The sequence below is a fragment of the Pseudopodoces humilis genome, chromosome 1 (genome assembly GCF_049639895.1).
Source record: "Pseudopodoces humilis isolate 2021_Gansu_Grassland_sample_001 chromosome 1, ASM4963989v1, whole genome shotgun sequence".
NCBI classification, from domain to species: Eukaryota; Metazoa; Chordata; class Aves; order Passeriformes; family Paridae; genus Pseudopodoces; species Pseudopodoces humilis.
In genome coordinates, this window is record NC_142200.1 from 32,396,716 (window position 1) to 32,421,865 (window position 25,150).

A 25,150-nucleotide genomic window follows, 5' to 3' on the forward strand; every position below is an offset into this window, starting at 1 on the left:
TGAAAAACCTGCTCTTACGCTGATCAGTCTGTTCCATGAGCCGCTGCTCCATACAGCTGGAGGAAATCAACCTATTTAAAACAGCTCACACAATGAATTTGGTGCACGCTCTCAATTCTGGCAAAGCAAAGCAATACCAAATAGCTACACCTTAATTTCTTGCACGGTGAGTATGAATATTCATAAGCTGGCGGCAGCAAAAGCCATTCTGACAACAGTGTTACATTCTGTAAACTAGTTCAGTTTCTTTATATTTAATTTCCATGTATCCACTTCCTAACAGAAGCTTTAATAAATAAAGATGGCATGAATTTTGTGAGGGTTGAAGGACCTGAATTCAGCCTGGATCAGCACCGCATCAACGTTGACTTCTCAGATCTCTTCGTTCATCGTTTTAACCTGACAAGAGCCTTCTGTTATTGGGTTGGTTTTTTAAATCCACATCTAGCTTCTCTGTCTCTTCGCTCTGCACTTCACGGTTAGTTTTCTTCCCGTGTGCTTTCTTGGAATAGGATGTCTTGTTACTGTTCTTTCTGGCTACACGGTACCGTGTGAGCGGAGTGGCGGTGGCCGGCGCGGGGACACCTGCGCCTTGCGGCTGCCACTCGGTCTCACCCACAACGAGCTCAGCCAGCGCGGCCTCCGCACGCTTTCCGGGAGCCCAGCTGGCTGGGACCCAGAGGTCTGGCGGCAACCAGGCTTAGCTAGAACCCCCGGTGGAGGAGAGAGATATCAATGGTGAATCTGGACAGCGGGGGATGCCGGGGAGCACTGGAGTCCGGGCCGGCTCCTCGCCACGACCCGAACCAGGGCCAGCCCGCCCTGTTAGGTCGCGATCCCGGAGGACACCCACGGTCACTTGCTGTAGCCGCTGCCTCGGCAGGAGAGTGAAGCTGGCCGGTGCCCAGCGCGGGCTTCGGGTACCGCTAGCGAATATCTGACCGGCATTGCCAGGGACAGGGCACCGCTGCCCGGGTGCCACGGCACGGCTCGGCTCAACTAGGCTGGGCTGGGCTGTGCTGACAAGCTGACGAGAACAGCCGCGGGCTGCGCTGGCAAGCCCCGGGCACGCCGCGGCCCGGGTTGGTGGGTTTGAACTGGCGGGCGCTGCCCTCGCCGCCCCGGCGGGCGGAGCGCGGGCGGAGGCGCCGCCGGCCGGCAGGGGCGCTGCCGCAGCGGGGCGGGGAAGCGCGGCGGGGGCGCTGCCATTCCCGGCTGCGCGGCCGCCTCCTCCCCTCCGCCTCTTCCTGGCCGCGGCCAGAGGAGCTGTGCTGGCAGCGGGGAGGCGGCGGCGGCGGCGCCCAGCTCCCGGCCCGCCATGGCGATCCGCAAGAAGAGCAACAAGAACCCGCCGGTGCTGAGCCACGAGTTCATCGTGCAGAACCATGCGGACATCGTGTCCTGCATGGCCATGATCTTCCTGCTGGGGCTCATGTTCGAGGTGAGGCGGCGCCGACGCCCCCGCCGGGGGTCCTCTTCCCGCTTCCTCCCATTCTGATGGCTCTCGGTGCTGGAGGGGAGGGAGGGCGCGGGAGTGCCGTGGCGGCAAGGAGGCTGTGCGAGCTGCGGCGGAGCCCTGAGGCTGCCCCTGGTCGGCGCCGCCGCCTCCCGGCGCACCTGCCCTCCGGCCCACGCCCGACCCGCTGTACGCGGGGACGGGAGCCGACCCCCGCCCCGCCCGAGAACCACCGCGGGCGCCCTTCCCGCGGCGCATCCCCGCTTCCCTGAGGGGAACGCCCTTCTCCCCGGTTCGGCTCGGACAGGCGCTACCGCGGGGACCCGGGTGTCGCTTCCCCGCCGCCGCGGGCTGGAGGCCGTGCGGGGCCGGGAGCGGGGCGGCGCGCTGCCCGCCGCGGCGGCGGCAGTTCCTGCGGGCGGCGGGGTTACGTGGCAGCCGGGGAGGGAGGGAGGAGTGCCCGGCACGGGGGGGAGGGGGCGGGGGGCGAGGCCCGGCCGCCACAGCCGATCCCCCGCTCTTTGTGTGCGCGGCCCCGCCGGGCCCCGCCGGCACTACGGCTCCCGGCGGGCGGCGCGGCGGGAAGGGAAGGCAGCGGTGACGTGTCCTTACGGCCGCCGCTCGGGTCCCCCCTGCCCGGGTCCCCCCTGCCCGCGGCCCCGCACCGCCCGCCGAGCATCCCGGGGCTCCCGGCGGCTGGGCTGGGCACCCGCGCCGCTTCCTCCCGCCTCCGAGATGCGCCGAGGTTTGGCAGCGGCAGAGGGGAGCTCTCCCTCCGGCCTGAGGGCCGGCCCTGCTGCAGGCCCTCCGCTCCCTGGGCCCCCATGTTGAATGCGGGTGCTTTAAAACGTGCCTTTTTGGCGCTGGGAAGGTAACTTACCTGTGTGACTGCCAAAATGTTATCAGTGATCTAAGATCACTGGTCATGAAATTAAGACACCGTTGACCAAATGTTTCTGGTATTTTAGGCATTTGTTCAGGCATTTATTTTAGACATTTGTTAAGGGTTGTGGACCTTTTTGTTATAGTGACGGTTTTCAGGATGGTTTGGTCCAGCTGATGGTACAGCTCAGCACTAAAGGCTAGTGGAGTTAAGAAGTAGATAGATAGATAGATAGAAAGTGAAAACAGGGCAGACCTGCTACTCTGTTGTGTTTGGGTTTGCTATCAAAAATCACCAAGACAACTGTTATATATGGTGATTTTCTGGGGAATGAAGTTAAAGAGGTAAACCTAAATTGCTACTTTTTGTACCTACATCAGGATTACTGTATTAACAGTATTTCTGGTAGGGTCAGTGGTTTTGGGGGATTGAATGTGAAGAATTCTTCTGTTTCCAGTTTTTCTTAACCCACTGTGTTTTCTAACCCGGTGTAAAAAGGCCATGTGTCATTGTTGGTACAGATGTGATATGTTGCAATGTTTTAAATGCTTTGATATAGGTACTTGATGTCACTTGCTGCAGTTAATGTTGGTATGGTAAGGTGTTTACACTGCCTGACTTGTACAATTCCAATACAAGAGAGTAGCTGACAGAGCCTTCAAAGGGCAGTTCAGAATTGAGTACTGTTTTGAATTGTCCTCTGAGGGCTCCCTTGATGAATAGGGAGCCCGAGGCAACTTCGCTACTTTGAGCAAAATAGTTGGATTCCCTGAAGTTACATAGTCTGGACAGCCTGCCACGTATTCAGGGTTTCATAGAAAATCTAGGGCTTGTTGACGAAACATTGGTTTTAAAGATCTCACTTCCTGTGAATAATTAATACTAGCATTAACCTAGTCATTATCTTCAGATGCTCAACAGATCCTTCCAGGGCTCCTAAAGGAGCTTGGGTTTTTTGTCAACCCTAGTAATTACCAGATAGATGCTGGGCTTTTACAGCAATGAGAAACCATCTGATCATGATATGGTAAAGCACAATTATTTTTCCCTCTCATTTAGGGCATGTTGATTCATGTTGGGATTCAACAAAGATGTGTTATAGTAAAAAATTATTTTCTGCTTATTTACAAATAAGAACTTGTACTCTATCTTATACATTAGGGGTTTTAGAATATCCCCACCCCGGCCCCTAAAGAAAGCCATTATGACAGCATCTTCTCTTCAATTTGTTTTTATTCTTTCTAGGTTTTCTTGCAGCTCATCATAAAGGGGTAGTACCACTACTGCTAAATTTAATTTCATTTGTTTTATGCTTCTTGACAAAGGATCCCCAGGGTCAAAAGAATGCTAATTGTGCTGAGTTGGTATCCCACTGGCCTGAAATAGTTTTCTTTTGTTTGTGCCTTTTTTCCTTCCCTGTCCACACTTTTCAGATCACCCACAGATTTATGAATATGATAACTGACTTCCAAATTTTGTCAAGTAAAAAAAGTACTTTTAAATAAAGTTTATTCTCAGCCACTGCTGAATGCATCATGGTCTAGGGACTCGGTGATATTGCACATTCCGTTAATGTAATAATACAGTATGGACTAAAGACTGAATTGTAGCATGTGTTTTTATTTTAGTGTTGTAGGAATGGTTGTTTGTAAGTAACCTTTTCAAGGATCTTTAGTTTGGCAGGTTGAGTATTCTGTAACAAACCTATGGAGACCACACCATGTGTGCTGCCCTTGGAAAGTCAGGTGCAGTGCTGAGATAATGGGAGCTGGTCAGTTTTTTGAGAGGAGACAGACGTGGTGGGTTAGGGTGCCAAAACCGCGGGCGAATGTTTTCAGTTTAATGTAGTTTATTTCCGTGAGAATTTGCAGCACATTTGCTTTTTTTTCTGTTTCAGATTACAGCAAAAGCAGCCGTCATTTTTGTTACACTTCAGTATAATGTTACCATTCCTGCCACAGGTATGTATCTTGCAGGAGTTAGGAGACAGTGTATCACAGACAGTATTAGTATGCCAGACTTGGCAGGAAGGGAACTTGTCAATTTTAATAGACAATGAGCAGCTTGCAAGGATTTCACTTCATTTTTATTAAAACACTGTTAACTAATTAAGTTAAAGACAGTGTTTCTGTTCTGCTGGATTCGTCATTAGTGCCAAAACACCATCTGACTGGTAGATAAGTTCACATGAGTTCTTACTCTGGCATTGCAGGTGATCATCTTTAATAGTCAGCGTGTGGTGATAGTTTAACATATTTTTATTGTCCACTTTCAGTGCATTTGGGTAAGATTCCTAAGTGCATTTAAGTTTTTAGTTTTATAGCATCTTTCCAGAGTCAAATTGAGTTTGTGGTATGATGGAAAAGATAACTATAAACAGTCTAGTGTTCATGGTGGCAATTTAATTTGATTTTTATTTATTTGTCCAGCTGACTACAAGCTATTTCTTTCTGAAAGGTTTCACTCTGAGAAATAAATGTATGAACCATTAAACTGTGTTGGTGCCTAACAGTTAATTCTGTTTGTCTTTCAGAAGAACAATCTGCAGAAACAATCTCTCTCTATTACTATGGCATCAAAGACTTGGCTACAATTTTCTTTTACATGCTTGTAGCAATAATCATACATGCTATAATTCAAGAGTATGTACTGGATGTAAGTACAAAATATTAATTCCTTTCATCAAGATAATTGTCTGGTTTTAATTAGACTTTAAAACTATTAACTTGAAAGTATACTTCCGTATTAAAATTTTTAATTGTAAAAACATACATTAAAACTTTTAGATACTCTAATGCAATTACCAAATAAATGTGAAGTACTGCAGCATATAAATAACAGTGGACTTTCATTTCAGAAAATTAACAGGAAAATGCACTTTTCAAAAACAAAGCATAGCAAGTTCAATGAGTCTGGGCAGCTTAGTGCATTCTACCTTTTCTCCTGTGTTTGGGGAACGAGTATTCTTGTCTCTGTAAGTATGCTTTCTCTTCTATTTGTATCATGAGATTTCAGAAAATTCACTTATGTTGATGATAAATACGGTTTGGGGTTATTTTTCTGATTGTAGCCAGTTTTAATATTAAAGTGGGGACAAGTTTAAGGATTCTGTGTGAGTTGTAGTCATAACTGAGTATAAATTCAGTTGTATTACTGTTGCTCAGTCTTGAGTTGATTTACTGTCAAACTGAATAAGAGAAAATTATTTAACTTTATTATGGTGTTTCATTCTCTGAAGGCTTTTGGTGTTGGTTTATTAACAAAATAAATGTTTAGAAAACATCATACATGGCATTCTGAAGCCTAGGGAATGGATATATGGCGGATTGCTGTAACCTCAGGCTTTTAGGTGACTTACTCTTTGCTAGTGGCTGGATGTGTATGAGCTTAGCTCATAGAAAGGGAAGACTACCTTTTCTTTTTCTTTCTTCTTTTTTTTTTTAATTTTAACATTATAACTCCTGGAAAACCTTTCCTTCTCTTAGTCAATTTCAAAGCTTTTCAGCAGTTTACAAGTGAAGATTTGTGGCTGTAGTAATCCTGGAATAATTTCCATCTCATAAGGACATTCTGTCTTGAATAATCACTTGAATTGTTTGGTTGCTTTTTATTTTCATAAGCCAGTGCAACTGTCTTTTGTTTTGGGGATTTGTTTTCTGGGTTGGTTTGGTTTTGTTTATTTGTGATTTCTCGGGAATTTTAATAAAAGAAAATTTATAGATCTGCAGCTTTTACTTGTAGATGTAAATGTATTTTTGTGTGTACACATGTACATGTACATAAATGCATGCATGTATGTCCAGTCATTATTTCTAACTAGAAAGTAACATCTTAGAGCATTTACTGAGGTTTTTTGTTTGTTCTTTTCTTTTTCTTAGGAGAACTATATATCAGATCCAACCTCTCTGTGGAGGGACTATCCGCACACTCTGATTCCGTAAGGCCTCCTCCTTACAGGGTTGCTGGGGGAGAGGAGGGAGTGTTTTAAGCCTAGGGTGTGTCATGAATAATCTGTGTAGAATAAGTAGTTGTAAAACTATATTAGTCACTAAAGTATTTTTGGTCGTATTTATGTGGGTTCGATTCTTTGACAACTTGTAGCATACAAAGTTCTTTTTATGTAGGCTATTACTTAAATAATTTCATTTTTGCAAGCTTTGTCTTATTGATTTTGTTATTAAAAATATTAGTTTAGACTTTGCTGGCATGAAGGATCTGTATTTTTTCTTTCTTTAAGAGAGAGTGATAAAATGAGTTCACTAGAAGTTTCTGAAATGTTTGAAATGTTTTAAGTTCATTCATAATAATATTCTTCAATTCTTGCTGTATTGTACAGGTTTCAAATGAAGTTTTTCTACATCTTACAGTTGGCATACTGGTTTCATGCTTTTCCAGAACTGTACTTTCAGAAAACTAAAAAAGTAAGTTCAAAACATAAATGGGAGGAACTCCAGAGCAAAGTGGCTTTTTTTCTTTTTCAGTTAAACCCTAATTGCAATAAAATTGCTAAATATCTGTTGTGTAAATAAAAATTAGTGGTGTTTGTCATCCACTGAAAGAATTTTCCCTTTCAGCAGAGTAAGTGATTGTGAGATTTTCTTTTCAACTATTTTGTTTATTCATTTGTTTCTCAGAATTGATGGTTTGAAGAGGTTCATTGAAATCACAGTTGCTTCATGACTCATGATATAGGTGTAGAATATAAACTGTGAATAATTCTATACATCAAAGGAGTATGACAATCTGGGATTTGATCTAAATAGCATTTAAATGCGTGGGTGAAAATGGGACATGAGCTGGCAATGTACCTTTGCACCCCAAAATACCAGGTGTCACCTGGGCTGCATTACCAGTGACCAGCTGGTAGAGGGAAGGGATTCTGCCCCTCTACTCTGCTCTGGTGAGACAGCTCCTGGAGTGCTGCATCCAGCTCTGGGGTCCCCAGCGCAAGCAAGGTATGGGTCTGTTTGAGAGGGTCCAGAGGAGGGCCATGAAGATGAACAGAGGGCTAGAGCACCCCTACTATGAAGGCAGGCTGAGGGAGTTGGGGTTGTTCAACCTGGAGAAGAGAAGGCTTCAGGGAGACTTTGTGACCTCTCACTGTTTGACAGGGGCTTTATAAGAAAGATGGAGAGAGACTTTTTATTGGAGTCTGTAGTGAAAAGGAACAATGATTTTGAAAGAGGGTAGGTGTAGAGTGGATGTGAAGAAATTCTTTATGATGAAGATGGTGAGATACTGGAAAACAATGCCCAGAGAAATTGTGAATTTGCTTTCATTTGAGGTGCTCAAGGTCAGGATGGGTGGGGGCTTTGAGCAAACTGGTCAAGCAATAGATGTCCCTGCCCATGGTGTAGAGGCTGGACTAGGTGATCTGCAAAGGTGTCTTTGAGCCCAAACCATTCTGTGGCTGTTGTTGCTCTGTAACTAGGCTGCATGTCTGTTGCCAGTTCTGCTTTATTCAAGAAAATGAAACATAGGTGTTATATAACCACAGATCTTTGTACAGGAGCCTAGAAGAGGCTTAGTAAAATAGTAACGAGATGAAGTGTTTTTATGCTGCTCAGATGCAGTATGAATACTGTTTTGCAGATGCACTGCAGCTGATGTTCCCCTATTGTGTCAGTGAATATTTTCAAATATTGAAAAATTTGACTTCAGTTTTTTTTTAAATTTCAAATTTGACTTGACAGCCAAGTGTGGAGATCCTTCTTAAAATAACTTCAAGAGGGGTGTCACAAGTGCCCTAAGTGCTGTATGTTGAATAGTAGTGTTTTACTTGGTCACTGCTTGAAATTGTGCCCTCTGACTTTTGCATTAAGTTTAAGAGTGATAGTTCATTTGTTTTAGCAAGCTCATAGTTGATATTTCTTTAACCACTGCTTAACCTCTTCCATCTTGGCTTCCTTGCCTTATTCCTTCTTGTCACCCCAGGACCCCTTGAACAAACTGGCTAATAACTAATTTTTTGTTTTCTTTCAGATAATTTAGAGTAGGTGTTTCTTCACCTGTTTTCTTGCTCTTTGTGTATTATGAGTGTGATGTTTGCTATTCTCATAATTGTTTGATTCTGTGGGTTTGTTGGATTTGATACTGAGTATTGAATAACATAGTATAGATCTTGAAAGATTAAAATTTTAGGCCTTTTTTAATTACATGTGTAATTGATAAAGTTGATAAAGCTAAAGATCCTTTCTTGAAGGTTAGAGACTCTTTCCAAGAAAGAGGAGTTTCTTAAGCATAACTGAATGTATGCTACTACCACTCCAAAAGAGATTTTTATTGTGATCTGGCATACTTCAGTGGTTCCTCTGTTCACAGATGACACAATCTGCTTCCCATGCGCTGTGTGTCTTCCTCTTTATTATTTCATCTCCATGAAGTGTTCAGTTTAATAGGGCTGGCTAAAGCCTGGCTTAAAGTGGGACCATGTGTTTTAGCATGACTGGTTAATAACAATATTCTCTGTATTTGCCAGAAACAGTGTGCCAGAATTTTGGATGGCCTTGAATTCTTAAAATTTATGTCAACACTTGGAAAACCTTTCATTTTGATTTGTACACTGTTATTTTATTCTGTGGCAATCTGACAATTTGATGGGCAGTGAACATGTGGAACTGTAGGATCTGATGATACAGTAATACATACAAAATAAGTATTGTAATAGCTTGTATAAATTCACGGTGGTCATAACAAATAAAAGTGGATCCTTTTAAAAAACATCTTTCCATGTTTGATGCCATTTCTCACAGTAGCATATGTAAGATACTGAATATTACTGGTAGTTGAGCAATAAGTTATGTGTGGAATGGGATGATCCAGGCTGAGTAATTCAGTGCCAGACCAGGCCACATTAAGGTAGCTGATACACCAAGAAGAATTTCCAAGACTAGGGAATAGTTTGTAATAGCAGATAACATAGTACAATCCTGTATAACATTGTCTATAACACATGGTCACTTTTTTCTTCCAAATAGGAAGATATTTTTCGCCAGATTGTCTACATTGGACTTTACCTCTTTCATATTGCTGGAGCCTATCTCCTGAAGTAAGTCAGTTGTAAACTTTTGCTGACTCCATTCTCTGCCTTAAATATCTAACAAAATGTCTGAATGTTTGTTTTATTTATTTTGATAGTCTGACCCATCTTGGACTTGTTCTTCTGGTATTGCATTACTTCGTTGAATTTCTTTTCCACATATCCCGTCTTTTCTACTTCAGTGATGAAAAATACCAGAAAGGGTAAATAGTCTTTATCTTTAAAATTTGTGTACTTTGTCTTAGAGCTTTTTGCATTTAACTAACCAGAAACCAAAATTACAAGGGAGTTCAAACAGTATTTCTTAAGTGACCACAGTTCTCCAGACTAGTGTTAGTACTTCTATTTCTAAATCATCAGTATACTTTTTATCTTGTTTTATCCTATTTAAGTAAATATTAGTAGCAGTACTAAATGAAATAAAATCTCTCAATATATATGAATGTGGGTTTTTTAAAAATTTTGTAGAGAAAGGAACAGGATAGATTGCTAATACAGCCAGCTCTGTAGGAACTAAAACTGTGCTTTTATTCTAGTAGTACTGGAAAGCACTTTCCATTAGTTGAAATCAGTTTTCATAACATAATACAAGATGCATTTAAGATAGGTGCAAAATCATGTATTTAGGTAAGTGCTTACGTTTCAAACAAATTTGCATGGTGAAGGGTAATCATTTGTGTTGTTAGTACATGTGTTTTGAATGGAAAACTTACTTAGTGTTTGTGGTGTTTTTATTTCTAGATTTTCACTGTGGGCAGTTCTTTTTGTTTTGGGAAGGCTTCTCACCTTGATTCTCTCAGTCCTCACTTTTGGCTTTGGACTGGCAAGAGCAGAAGATCAGCAGCTGAATTTCAGTACTGGGAACTTTAATATCCTGGCTGTTAGGTATAGTAAACCTGGAACAGTTCTTAATCATGTGCTGCAAACCCATGTTAAATACACAGTTTAATGATCAGGCACTAATGCCAGTAATCCTGAATGAGTGTTTTCATGCAACCAATGGGATCAACAGGAATAGCTTATATAAGAAACTTTTAAGGCGCTTTGAAATTAATTGACTGAATTTAGTCTACAACTGAGAAATCTGTAAGTGGTTACTCTTCTTTGATAACAAAAAACCCAAGCAACAAAAAAAAAGAAAAAAAACAAGAAGAGTTAAAAGGAATAGCCAATTACAGACCCTACTTTCAAATGTTTTAAAGTTAGTTAAAAAAAGTTCAGTATATTGAATTCTAGATATGATTGCGATGAGTTTATCTTAGAGGTCAGAGCATTGTGTCCAGAGCAGCTTTGGTCTTGGTTAAAGATTACTGCCTCTTTCTCTGCCTTTATTATGGCTCCTATTGCTGCTGTGTGATCCAATTGCCTGGCCTTCTTATGAATGTGAAAATAGAAGTTACTGAAACTTTGACAGTGTCAGCATTATCTTGCAAAATTGATACTCTGAGCTGCAACTCTTGAACCATTTTCAACTGTTACTACCTGGTACCCTGATAGAAATTCTGAGAAAGACAGTGGAGAGGAAACCTAGTGCTTGCCAGTTTTGATGGGTAAAGATTTCACTGTCACTCTATCCAGTGTTGATCATCTGATCATCATTGAGCTTAAGCTCAATGTCACCCTATGCAAGCAAACTCCTGGTTTAGAAAATGGATGTTTTCCACATCCTCCCACTCCATAGGAGGAGTGGGTAGAAGTTGCCAAAAAACCTGAGGTGTTCTACCTTCCTTTTCTGTTTGATTAATGAGGCAAACTTATTGATAAAACTTTACCTATTATTTGTTTCTAGAATCAGTGTGCTGGCCTCCATCTGCATGACTCAAGCATTTATGATGTGGAAGTTCATTAATTTCCAGCTTCGGAGGTGGAGAGAGCATTCTTCTTCTCAGCCTCAGTCAGTGAAAAAGAAGTTTGTATCAGCTAAAGGAAAGACCTCCAGAAAAGAAAGAGGTTTGTAGTTTCAGTTTTTCTGTTGCCTTGACTTCTCAAAAAAGCATTTTGTGTTTAACTTGTGAGATGACTCAGCTACAGAAGCAGTATTGATGAATATTACCGTGGGAAAAATAGATTTTTAAGAAAAACTGATATATGTTGGGTTTTCTAGCTGCCCAAATTAAGGAATTACTGGGGTTTTTTAGTTAATGCTGTATGATATTTTTATTTTCTTTAATTTAATTTCTTGAACAAAGTATGTCATGCCTATGTTTTGTTCCCTTACATAAAGGGAACAGATTCAATTTTGGATCTGTTCTCTTACACGTTTATTTGTAAAATTTTCTTGCAGTGGATTTCAAGCTTATTTTTCATTGCCATGAAATTCTGAAGGTTTAGAGCAAAGAGATGGCTTGATGATCCACCCAGTAAAAAGTTTTGTGTTGGACTGTTTTTACAAAAAACAGAAATTGATTCCTTTTCCTTAAGGAAAGGTAATAACACCTTACTACTCTAAACCTGTGTTGAAGCATTTGGAAATGAACTGAGTCCAGGTTTAACTTTTTAATTATGTCACACCCTTTCTATGAAAAGGGTATGAAAGATGAACAGAATACTCTTTCCTCCAAGAAAAAAATATGTGCTCTTTAAAAGAAAAAAATTTAATCCCGGTACCTCATTATGGCTGTCACACCAACAGTTCAACTTCTGTGTATTTAGTTGCTAGCTTGAATAAATTCCTAGCTTGAAAAAACACCCTTTTGAAATGGCAGAAGCTGTTTCAAAGTCTTTCTTCAGCATTATCCTTTGCTCCCAATCATGTGTTACCAACCTGTTCCACTTTCTTATGTATTGAAAGTAGTGTGTGTCAAGACCATTTGCACTGAGAACTGAAATTTGTGGTGGGAGATCAATAATTTGGTTATTTCTCCCAAGTTTCTGTTTTTATTAAAATTGTGTGTTTTAGAGTACTGCTGGACTACCTTTACAATGGTTTATAATTACCACAACTTGGCTTTTGTGTAGTGTTGGGGTTTGTTTTTTTTTTTCCTCTGCAAATCCAGTTGGAATTTTTTTTTTTATAATTGAGTGAAGGTAGTTTCCTATGTCAGTGTCCTGTTTAATCAGAGTTTCATGTTCATGGCCTTCTCACTATGGGTTTTTTAATTTAAGTCTTTTATGTCAAATGATTTTAAAATATGTGCCTTGGTGGTGATTTAATTAGGGAGTCAGAAATGTAATAGCTTCTAAAATCTCTTAATCTATTTCATTCATGTAGTTTAGTGAATCTGCTGGGTTTCACCCAACTTCAATGGAGACTTGCAAGTGGTAAACAAATAGTGGAAAAGTCAGTTAATTTGAGTTGTGGTTTAATTCACAAAACAATTGAACTATGCCTGTCTTGAAGAATTTTATTCCTTATTTTAAATGGAAATAAAAGAACTCAGTTCATTCAAATTCTTCTGTTTTGAATACTCATGTTGTCTAGTCAGAGCCCTTGCATAGGGTGCAGCAAAACACTGTTTTTGAAAGAGTAATATATGCAATTGAACTGTTTAGAACATCTTTCTTTTTTTTTTGTGGTTGAATGTTTTTTTGGGAACCAGGGCACAATAAAATGTCTTGCTTTTAGTCTATGCCAAAAGCAAGAAATGACAGTAGAAAAATCCTACTGATGATGTAGGTGGGGTATCCAGCCACATGCTGATTCATGTTCTTTGTTTTACCTGAACTGTTTAAGAAAATATGATTTCAGTTAGCTGGCTTGGGCCAAATTAATTGTTTTTAAGTTTCTTTATTTAAAAATAATTCAAACATTTTCAGAAATATCCAAAGACCACCTTATGCAGGCTTAAAATGGTGGTTTCATTTACAACCAGATATGTGGTCAAACAGACTTTGACTCTTCAGGCCTGTGTTTGGTCTTGTGCTCATATGTGCTTCTCATGGTTACTTTTTTTTTGTTTGCTTGTTTGCATAAATGAGAGCATTTGGGTGTCGTGGCAGAAAGCAGGAGGCCAACAACTGTTTTTGTAGCCTGGCCACACTCTCTAGTGACCTTCAGCACATCTGCAGATAGAGAAAATAAATTTAACCAGTCCTTTTTAAAAATATATAAATATATATATTTAAAATACTTTTTTAAAAGCACCCAGAAATCCAGCAGCTGTTGCTTGAAGTCAGAATGATATAAATCAGAGCAGAAGTGCTAGGCTGCAAGCATTGTAGTTGGCTATGCACTGTGCTCTTTAAATCTGCTTTGTAATTATAGTTACTGTCAGGTAACATCTGTTTCCTTGGTTGTGGTGAAACTGAATAAAGGGGATACTTTTAATTCCCTATGGTATCACACTGCTCCACTTTACTAGTTGTATGCACTATAAATCCACAGATTGTGTGTGCATTGTTGGTTTGGGAGGAATTTTTGCTAGCAAAAAGTCAAAAAAAAGCAAAATCATCATTGTGATACCTGAACAGATTAAACTTCTTGAGGTCTTCTACCCCTGAAGTGGGATAGAACTAGAGAGCTGCAGCTGGTAACATGTTCTTGCTTTCTGTTCTTAGGTAGGTGCCTGACTTTGAACTCTTTCCACCTGCACATACTCATTGCAAATCTGAATTAGTGTTTTACTTCTGTCTGTCTTAGCCATGTAAATATCCTCATCATAACATAAATGAATTCTGTATGTTAAAGTATATACTTTAAAAATTATATCTGTGTATAAAGGATTTCCTCTGTGTATCAAATGCTTGTATAGGCAAGCAAAGGAGTGTAATTTTAGCAAGAATTATGAGGTAGGTGGGATAAATAATTAAGCCCTGTAGCGGAGAATTGTGTTTATGTCGTGTCTCCAAAATTTCACAGAACTGCCTCCTCTCATCATCAAGTTGTACTTCACTTTTTCACAGAATATCTCCTAAAATACCATAACTGGTCTTGATTTTCAGTCTAGATATATATAATGCACACATTTCAGTGTCTGGCCACATTAGGAAACTGGAATTTATTGTAGTAAACTTTAAATACTGCATGTTGTAAAAACTTCATTTTATTGTTGCACTCTGAGTGATAATTAAGAGGTTTAACAAAGAAGGTAAAAGAAAGGTAAATCAGAAAAGAAGTTAATGGCTGTTTGTGTAGGACCCACAAAAATGTAATAATATATAAAGCATCTCACTGTATTTGAAAAGTGTTTTCTTCTTTTTTTTCTAGAAAATGGAATAAATGGAACAGTGACCTCAAACGGAGCAGACTCGCCTCGCAGCAGGAAGGATAAATCCTCGTAAAACTGGGTTTTATTAAGTTAATTGACTAATGTCCCCAAAGAATCTGCTTTTTACATGGATGGCCCTTCAGCACTAGAGTTATTATGGATTAAAGAAAATACAATTAATGTTTTTTGATTATTGCTGTTGTTTTGAGAAACTTTTTTTAAAAAACCATTTTGACTAAGGAAAAAGGTTTATCTCTCTTCAAATACTTGGGGGGAGGATTCAACACTTTTTAAAAAACATTGACGCTTTTTTAAATATTTACTGTGATGAAATAACTTAATGAGGATCACTGTTGCAGTGTATTATTTCCTTCCAGTTTTTGTAATCTTGGTGATACTGTTCTACCAACTTCACTTTTTCCAAGTTCCTCAAGAAGTATTGCAAAATTGAAGCAAAAACATAGTATGCATTTTCAGATACTCTGGGTTTTCAGTTAATTACCTTGACTCAAATTTACATTTCAATTTGGGATTCCAAGACCACACGAATAGACCTCTTTATTTGGTAGTTACTAGCTGCACGATGTCTGCTCTAAGAATTGCCCCATATAATTAAAACAAAACTGAACTAATTGGAAATGTTGCAGAGTCTTATTGTTTGTTGATTAGAAATCTCTTACGAGGAGCACAACACTTTTTTGAGATACAGTTTTTAGCACCTGAAAATTAGAAGGGAGGTTTCTATGGGCATAGAAACAGTTGGTTTGATTAGCACTGTCCACTTCTGTCTGTGATTTTGAAGTGTACGTATCTTGGAGAATTAGTGCGTGTTGGACCTTCTTGGAAAACCTGTCTGTCTGATTTTGTGGGTGGAGGTTGTTACAATGTGTTGTGTTTGTTTTGGGAGGCAATTAATGCTCTGTGAAGAGGGGATTAGATAAATGGATCAAGTGATGAGAAACATTCCTTTATTCTAACTGCTTTGCTTTGTTTCACCTCTGTTAGGAAATAGTTTGATTTCTCCTATATATATTTTTATGAAAAAATATTTAAAAGCTACAGCTTCTTAAAACTGATTTATTGTGACCTCTGCTACAACTGGAAAAATCTAAATTGAAGAATTTTTCCATTATCTTTCATAATTGTATTCAATGTGAAACTTTGTCCAGTTAGTTTTCCAGTTTAATATGCAGATGATGTTTCCTCTGTACACTTTTGTAATGGGTATAATTCAACCTGTTTCACTTGAGAAGGAGTGAGACAGTTATTGCAGTCTTAAGAAGAAGTTGCTGAATTAGTCTATCAAGTTAACCCAAGTATTGAACTGCTTATTGATTAAGGAGCAATTATGAGCAATCAAGCTGATAAATAAAATAATTTTAATTAAAAACTGTTACTATAATTGAGTTTATACCAAACAAAATTATAAATCTGCATTCTGTATTTTCTAGAGTTCAATTTTGCTTACTATTCAGAATAAAGGTTTCTAGTACAAAATCCTCACTACAAGTAACTATCCATTCTTCAGTTGTTAAGTGCTATTTAGAGTTATTACAGTATCATTTATTAAGTGTTTCATCTGGTTACAGTCACAGTTCTCGAGTAATTGGTTCACAGCTCCTGAAGTGGACTTGGCAGACTTACACTTGCTTAGCTTGAGAACTCTGTGCCCTCTAATATGCCCAGTCTGCTTCAGTAGAAGTAGGTATCCCATGTCTCAATTGGAAGGGGTAGAGCTGCGAATGTCCAATCTGGCCACGAAACTGGAAAACTGGAACTCGGAAATTTTGAGAATCATGTACATTATATACTTCTTGTTCAAAATCATGTTTTGTGTCTGATGTTTCTAGGAAAACCTTCACAGATTCTGTGTGCCTTGCTCTCAACTTGTACCTTAAACCAAAGAGGGTAAATTTTAAGTGTCTAGTCTGGTGCTTGGACTCTAAATCAGTTTGCTTGTGATATCTGGTTGTACTGGGGCTGAAAGAATCATAAAGGGTGGAGAAACAAATTATGAAGTAAGCATTTAAGGTACCTCTTGAGATCTTCAAGACTTATAGGAGTCTGAGGGTTGTAATAGCTGTTTCCCTAAGGCAAACTATTTATTGTAAACCTCATTCTTTGGCACAGTAGTCTTGAAATGTAGACTTCAGGTTAATTTCCAAAAACTTCAGAAGAATATATTCTTGACTGTTAATACTGACATTGCTTTTTGTCTCCTTTTGGCCTTATGGACAGACATTCTTGTCCTTTGGACATTTACAAAAGCACTTTTGTTTCCACAATGGCTTAATATTCATCAATGCCTTATAGGAGTTGTTGGCATCTGCAAAGTAATGGAAAGTAACAACAATTGTTCTAGAATTTGGTTGAAATATTGGAAGCCAGTATTTTCTGTCTCTTCTCTCATAACTAAAAATACATATTTATCATGTTTGATGAGGCAAGACCAGTAATTTTTAATTATCTGCCTTGGGATGGAAACACTTATAAACTTAGAGGATATTGAGACTTCTATTTTGATATTATTTGTTTTAGTGTAAGAGTATTGTTTGGCTGGATAGCTTCTTCTGAATTGCTTAAAATTGATTTTCAAATGTTATTGCATTTTTGGCTCTTTGCTTGTAATCTGGGATTCAGTAAGATGGAAGGAGATTAGTTGCCTAATCATGTTTTCTTAATTATGGCATCAAGAAAATTAGAAATGGAAATGACTGAGTTCATTATATCCTATGCCAAATAAAATAGGCAGTAGTTAATTTATCCTCATCAATTAGCAGGTCCCACAAAGAGAAAGCTTTGTCCATTTAGATGGATTTGGATTGAATAATTACACAGACAGTGGATAGGGTTTGTTTGGTTGGGTTTTTTTTTTCTCTTAAACCTCTTTCTCTTTGCCCCATCTTGTCAAAACTCTTGACAATAAAAAAAAAAAAAAAGATTTAATAGCAGATGATTTCAAGCCTTTTTTGACCCTCAAATATGTGTTTATGTGCCAGAATATTCTCTCAAAACCAGTGTTTTACTTTTAAAGTGATTATATTTAATTTCAAAGTACAACCAAAGAATGCAGAACAGCTGAAATTAATTTTCAGAGTTTAAGTTTTCATCTGGACACTTTCTCCTTGACTGGTTAAAAAGACTGATTTCTCCTGCTTGAATCATCCATGAATGTGAAAACACTCTTTGGAAATACTGTCATCCCATGCCCAGACTTAGGAATGGTGAAGGAATTTGCTGAGCAGAGAAAATGCATAGGCTATTTCTTCTAACTTTAGTTTATGCTGAAGGTAAATTATGTATGTTGGGATATAATGCATTTAGAAAATCAGCAGTTATCTGTAAGCGGTTGGTATTTTTTTCTAAATACTCTTCCTTTGAAAATTTTAGTCATGTTTATGAGTTATAGTACCCAGAATCAAAATAAGCAGTCTGGGGCTTGGTCCTCTGGTATAGGTAATTTGATTTCTGTAAAAATGGTCAATACACATCTGCAGTTTTTTGTTCTTTGAAGATTTCTGACTGACTGCATCTGAGTTGATTCTGCTGGGGGCAAAACTTGATAGGAAAGGAAAGGGGAGGATTTCCATAGCCATGCTAGCCTGAAAGTAATGTGGATTGCTGCCGGAATTGTGGCTCTGTCCCTTGCCTTAGCTAGCAAGCCTTTCTGTTTGCATGGTGAGCTAGACCAGGGAGCTGGTACACCTGAAAACAAGCATGTTTGGTTTTTTTTCATTGGGTTAGTTGCCTAATAGTAACCCCAGAGTTTTACAAGTAATTATGTATAAGAAGAAGAATTATGTGCAAGAAGAAAAGTTGCAGGGTAAAGATCAATCAGGGTCTAAGGCAGCTGCCCCTTTCTTTCAACAAGCAGCATGTTGCTTAAAAATTACACTAGATTACAGTGTGGGAGATCTTTAAAGGCTTCCAGTCACCAGTCCCAGGAGGGACCTGGTCTCTCTGGTAGTTCCTACATGCCAAATCCATTAAATATTAATGGATTTTTTCAGATCTTGTGGGGGAAGGGGAAATACTCATTGTGGTTTACTGTACTGAGATACCTTTTATCTGTCATTGGGGTTTCCAAGCAGTGCAAGAGGATACTGGCAGTATAGAAATAGGGATTCTGAAAATGTAGATTGTCCTGGATCAAACAAACAATACTTTCCTTAACAGCCAGGAAGCTATGGGTTTTTTGCTTTTTTGGTGTGAGATTTTATTTTTTTTCTACACATCAACCCTTTGTGTACTGGAAGAGGTCTTCCAGAGAGCTTTGCAAGAATTGTAAATTGACACTGCATGCGTGTCTTGGCACATGGAAGGGAGGATTGTTCGGTTTCTCTTATTTTGTTTTCCTGTTTTCAGGAAGTTCACCAGCTGATTCCTAGGTCATACTTGGGTTTGGTTCCATTTGTGACTCAGCCCTTTGGGCCTGTGTTTTAAGTGTTGGAGATCGGCAGTTTCAATAGGCCCCCTTTGCAGTGGCAATCATTGCTGTCCTAATTGTTCTCGCTGGAAAATGTCAGTATTGAAGGGACTTGAACACAAAATAGAGACAGTGGTGATGTTTGTAACATTTACAGGCTGGTGGGAGCCTGCATACAGAGATGGTGTGTGGAGGGGGGGCCTGTGGTTTAATGCCTGAATCTTGTTATGCAAATATTTAGGTTATTTCTGGTGCAGGGTACAAAAATGTCCTACAAAATGAGGGCTTGGGGAATATTTAGAAAATCCTTTAAAAAGAAAGACTTCAAAGGACTGACGTCAGTTATCATCTGTTCATCATATTTGAATTTCTTACATTGTGAGCTGTGGATTATCTTTTGAGCACTGGATTAGCCCATGCTTGTCGGTTTGTTATTGGGGTTGTTTTATATATCGTAAGTTGTTGTGGTGGATGTCTGGTGAGTATCCCCTCTTCACACTGCTCCCTGAACTACTCAGTTTTGGATCTGATAACCCTAAATCTGTATACAATAAGGAATTTTGTGTGCTCTCCAGAACTAAAATAGGATCAGTGCTGGAGTGTTTCTGGATCAGACGTGCAAAAGAAATAAGCACGTCAATATGTTGAGTGTCAGCAGAACCTGCTCAATGGGAACTGAAACTCTTTAGGATGAATAAATTGCAAAACAGCTTGGATATAGCTCACACCCACGTAGCAAGTGCTGCGGGTGAAATGGGACTGCTTTTGGCGTCTGCAACTGTCCATTCCCTTTGGTGAGCAATGGGTGAGGAGTGCTGGGCTGCAGCAGCAGTAGGCTGTCTGCTTTCTGCCTCTTAGAGAAGTTCTTTTGATGTTGCCAATTCAAAAGGCAACAACTCTTATTTCTGGTTTAAAAAAAAAAAAGCATACGGCCTAGTTTTGAATCCAATACACTTGCTCTTGATCTCTTTCTATGTGTCCTGTCACTTTTATTTTAGGTTTCTGCAGATACTTTAGTTTTATCCAGCTCAAGGATGGCAAGCCTGTGATGTGAGTGCCAGAAATGACAGCTCCTTTTACTTCTTTTTGTGTTTGAAACTTTTTGCAGAATCAGAGCAGTTAAAGTGTAGCTTTATAATTCAATAGCATTTCAGTATTCATTCTTTGTCCGTATTTATTGTGGTTAACATTGTAGGTCAGGCATTGTCGTTCAGCACAGCATAGTTGTTACTTCTTCATGCCAGACATGAGAGTGTTAGGCAATTTGATATACTGGATTAAAAAAAAAATAAGTTAGTCAGTCTGGTTTAACAGAAGTTGATATTCCTGGATGGTTTTGCTTTGCATATTGCAGTTTACTCTCCCTGCCTTTCTCACTTAGGACACTGGGCACCTAAGATCTCTGAATCTCTAGACTGTAGTTTTGCTGTATACCACTTGAAAAATTATGGTCTAGAGCTTTGTGTCTCCTTATATTTGTTTTTAAATGTTGAAGACTGTATCTTGCACTGTAATCAACAGATAAATATTCAGCCCATGGTGACAAGAATACCATAACAGGGTAGGAATTTCAACTCTTGAGCTCCAGACTAGAAACCAAGCCAAAACTTAACTCATGTTCTCACGCAGGTGATTCCTCCTCTTTGTTTCTTGGTTAATCATTATCTTTGTTTCATTTATGTAGATTGTAAGTTCTCGTGGCAAGAGTTGTCCTTTGTGCGTGTGTGTGCGTGCGCGTGTGTGTACCCAGGACAATGAGGTCTGGAGCCCCGGTCTGTGGAAGCTGTAATAAGCAATCACCTTGTTATTGTTTTCCTGGATATCATAATAAAGAGTATTGAATTAAAACTGTGCTTGAATAGTCTGTTACAAAAATGGAAGCATGTAGATTGCTTCTGGCCTTGCTTACGATCCAGCAGCATAAGGGAGATACTGCTCAAAGGCAAATACAGTGTTTTGTCTGGGGCCATTCACTTGAACCAGTGAACACCAGAGACAGGAAATCTGCTTAGGCTGAAGAGAAATGGCTTGTAACTTGGGCTGGAGCTGGAACTTGCACAAAATTATTGGGAGTTCAGGTCTGGTTTTCAGACATTCTGTCAGCTTCAGAAACTGCATTGGCCCTCCCTCGTGAGAAGGAGGTTTGCTGTAATGTTTGTGCAGCATTTTGTGTCCTTTGAGTAGCGCTTTCGAGTTTGAGAGTAACCATGAACTTGGAGAACACAGAGTCCTTTGCTGGGCAGTGTCTGGTGCAGAATGGGAACTTGTTATTCCAGTGTCTCCACTCCCTTCAGTTGAACAGCTTTTAAAGCCTTTGTAGACTTCAGCTTCCCTGATACAGAAGAGCAAAATTTCATCCAATCTGAAATTGATCGATGGGTTCAGAGCTGATCTGATCACCACAATGCTTTGTTGGTGATTTGACAGTGTGGTGGGATCTGAGAACTGTACCCAACTTGGGGAAAGTTAGACTGCTTTTAGAAGACTTTTACTGTGAATGTTACTTTCCATTAGGTTTGATTTGATACATTGTAGAGGGGATGTCTACAGCTCCCCTGAGCTCTACATTCACTTCATATCAAATTGTTGCTTTTGAAGAACTGTTGAACTACTTGAGTATTTTGTTCTTAAAGACCCGTGTTTGTAAGTTTTAAATCCTCAAACTAATTGAAAAACAATGTTAAGTGAAGATTAATCTTTCATGAAGACACATCTTATTCTTGACTTCATTGTTGGACATCACAGCTTAAGCTGTGGCTTAAAAAGAAATTGTGTTAGAAAATCAATGGAAAACATAATTTCAAGAACAAGAACTACCTTGCCACTGTTTATACCTGTCAGGTGACAGGAAGTCTACTGTAGGTGGTGAGGACAGGTAGATCTTGATGGGTACATGGCATCTAAGAAGATTGTAACAACTCCTACTTTATCTTTCCCCTCCTGCCCCTCGCGATATCGTCGTCTCACTCTGATGCCAGGTTTGGAGTGATCCAGCAAGTAGGGCTGGGAAGCGGAGCAGATGGGCTCTTGGCAGTCAAATCATGTGATGAGTTTGGGATGCGGACAAAACAGCCACTAGAGGCCACCAAAGGCTGTGACAGCTGCGTTTGACTCCGGGTCACTGGTAGCCAGCAAGAATTTCTCCAAAGACCCGCTTTTTTTCTGCACTTTCAGAGAAAATCACTTGTTGTCTTTTAAGAAGCATTTCTGCTGTAACTCAGAAAACAATGCATTGGATTAAATTAGACCAATCTGTCTGTAGTTTTGACATGGTACTAAAACCTGTGTTATATTGTGCAGGGCTTGGAAGGTGTCCTAATTTGGCAAGAATCTACTTCCTCACTACTGGCTGAGGGAACAGAATGTAAGCATCCAGTATCAAAGCTTTTATCTTAGCCTAAAAGTGCAACACCTTAGATGAAAAGCAGCATTGAGAGTGCAAAGTAAGCCTCAGATTGCATCTTCTGTCTGAGATGAGTTTTGTAGGCAAGTACACTGTGCTGTGGCAGATGTTGCTTTCTTTGCTGAATCCTTGGGATGGGAGAAAATACAGAAAACTGTCTATTTCCTCCAATTTTTTAGTGCTTTCAAAATGAAGTTATTTGTTAAAAAGACTTATGATTTTTTTTTTCCTGCACTAAATTTCAGCTTTTTTCTGCCAGTAGGAGACACTTGTTTGGTAGAAGCCTTGCTCTTGGACATCTCACATCTCCCTTTAGGCACTGCAGGAGCTGTATGAAAACTTAGCCTGCAGTGGTTAAAGCAACTTCTCAGAAAATACAAGTTAAAAGTTGCAGCCTACAGAATTTTTTATTTTACCATAATAAGGAAGTGTTTTTTTCTTTAATACATTCCCTCTTTTATATGGAAAAAAAAATGGTTTTGTGTGACACTGGAAAACAGTATAGTCCACTAATTTTTGTAGTTGTCTTTGGGGTAATTTTACCATAGTCTGCCCAGAAAAAAAAACATCCTGCATTGGCTCTAGCTTCTTCTAGGTCCTGATAGGATTGCTTTTGCTGCCAGAAAGCAGTGCAGGGAAATCTATCTCTGGAAAAATAATAAGAAATATGGCTCTCCTTCAGGAATTTCCTGGGACTTTGGTGGAGTCTGGGTAAAATTTTCCTGAACATCTGGATTTGGGTAGCCTTGTTAAGAAATGGCAAAGTATCTGAATCATGCTATGAACTATGAATGTGCTCTGTTTTGTAATTCATTAAACTGATGGCAATGGGTTGAGTGTCTGACTGGCCCAATCATTGGCTTGGCGTTGCCACCCCCTCTGAGACAGACAGTGTGTGAAACATCAATTTGTGTGGCTCCACATCTAGGGAAATGCAGTTGAAAACAGGTCCAAAGGCTTGCAATGCTTACACTGAGAAGGTACAATATCAAGCATTCTGCTCTTGCTCTGGCTATCGCTTTGGAGATGAATGGCTGCACTGAGACCTGCAGGAATGCAGCAGGAGCCAAGAGCTGAGATTGCACTGGAAGCAGTTGACTCCCTCAGGACTTGAATACATACCCCCTGTTCCCCCCACCAAGCCTGCTCTGCTTCAAGAGCTTCAGAGATTTGAAATGGAAACCTTTTAATTTATAGTGATAAACACAGCTTAGCAGCATAGGGAACATTAGGAGCCTCTGAGTAGAGAATAGAGTATGCCCCACCCTGGAGAGAATGATGTAAATAATTCTAATTCTTGGCACTGGTATTTAAATTTTGTTCATTGCATGCCACAAAAAAAAATTAAAAAAAAAAAAAATCAGACATTGTAAACTGTCTGTGTTGTCAAGAAAACTCTCAGAAGCTTTCTGGAGGAAAATTTTTAGAAGGTAGAGGAAATGGTGTAGTTTCTAGAGGCAACACAAATGTGCCATAGTTCTCTTGGCACTCTGCTTCTGCTCTCTCGCTTTCCCCTCTTCTGCTTCTCTGCCCCACAAGTCAGTGAAGTCATGAGAATAAGCTGCAGTGAAGGCCAGAGAAACTATGATTAACCCTGGAGGTTCCTCTTACAGGGAAGCCCAGCAGACCTCTTGTCTCCACAGCTGTAAGGCTTCACTGCAAAGAGCTGCTTTCCTGGACAAACCCAGAAGGCCATGTGCTGCAGTGTCTGGCACTCATGGCCCTTTAGGGAAGGGATGCAAAACTGTGAGAAGTGTCCTCGTGTTTCATCCCCCCTGGTTTCTGGTAGTTATCACTTTACAGGCTTCTGAAGCATCTGGTACATCAAAACTGTAGGGGTTTTTTTCTTTTAATTCTTTTATAGTCACCAATAGAAGTATTCTACACGCGTTTGTGTAATCCCTCTTGAACCCATTTAAATACTTGGCATCCACAATACTCAATAAGTTACACAATTTAACTATGCCTTGTTTGGAAAAAATATTTCCTGTGGCTTGTGCTTTAAACCTGATGATTTCCTTGTGTGAGTCTCAAGTAGTGAATAATCATTCCCTCTTCATCACTCTCATATTATGCTTGATTTTATAGACCTCTCTTTTTCAAGCCTGAGGGTTCCCTCTCTATTAAGTATTTTCTTGTGCAGAAATTGTTCTGTACATGCAATTATCTGTGCTTTCATGTACCTTTTCTCATTCGCCTAAATGCTTAATTTTTGAACTTACATGTTAAGTTTATTGGGAAGTATATCCTAAAAGATTATTCATTTCTAGATTTGAATTTTTTCTATCTTGAACTGTTTTTTTCTGATATATATTTCACATCACAGGATGCTTTGGGCTGGAAGGGACCTTAGAGATCCAAACCCCATGCCAGGGGCAGGGACACCTTCTACAGACCAGGTTGCTCAGAGCCCCATCTAGCCTACTCTTGAACACCTACAGAGATGGGGCATCCACAACTTCTCTGGGCAACCTGTTCTGGTGCCTCATCACCCTCACAGTAAAGAACTTCTTTCTAATATCTAATCTAAATCTACTGTCTTTCAGTTTGAATCCATCTCTACTTGTCCTGTCACTACATGCTCTTGCTAAAAGTCCCTCTCCAGCTTTCTTATAGGTTCCCTTCAGGTACTAGAAGGCCCCAGTTAGGTCACCCCTAAGATGTCTGTTTTCCAGGGTGAACAAACCCAGTTCTCTCTGTCTTTCCTCTTTAGAGATTCCCTCGAATCATCTCGGTGGCCTCACAGGTTGATACCCTATCAACAGGTTGATATCCTATCTGTGCTGAGGACCTCAG

The 25,150-nt window shown here is 39.9% G+C and overlaps 1 protein-coding gene across 1 annotated transcript; it reads left to right on the top strand.

Annotated features, from left to right (window-relative positions):
* The first annotated feature begins 1,231 nt into the window (after nt 1-1,231).
* Nucleotides 1,232-16,487, top strand: TRAM1 (translocation associated membrane protein 1). The gene is made up of 11 exons (XM_005517103.3): nt 1,232-1,441; nt 4,237-4,300; nt 4,873-4,994; nt 5,197-5,313; nt 6,218-6,276; nt 6,676-6,760; nt 9,317-9,387; nt 9,477-9,581; nt 10,120-10,263; nt 11,168-11,328; nt 14,525-16,487. Exons 1-11 carry the CDS (start codon nt 1,319-1,321, stop codon nt 14,596-14,598), a joined length of 1,125 nt encoding a protein of 374 aa, XP_005517160.2. The 5' UTR covers nt 1,232-1,318; the 3' UTR covers nt 14,599-16,487.
* Nucleotides 16,488-25,150: the final 8,663 nt, after the last annotated feature.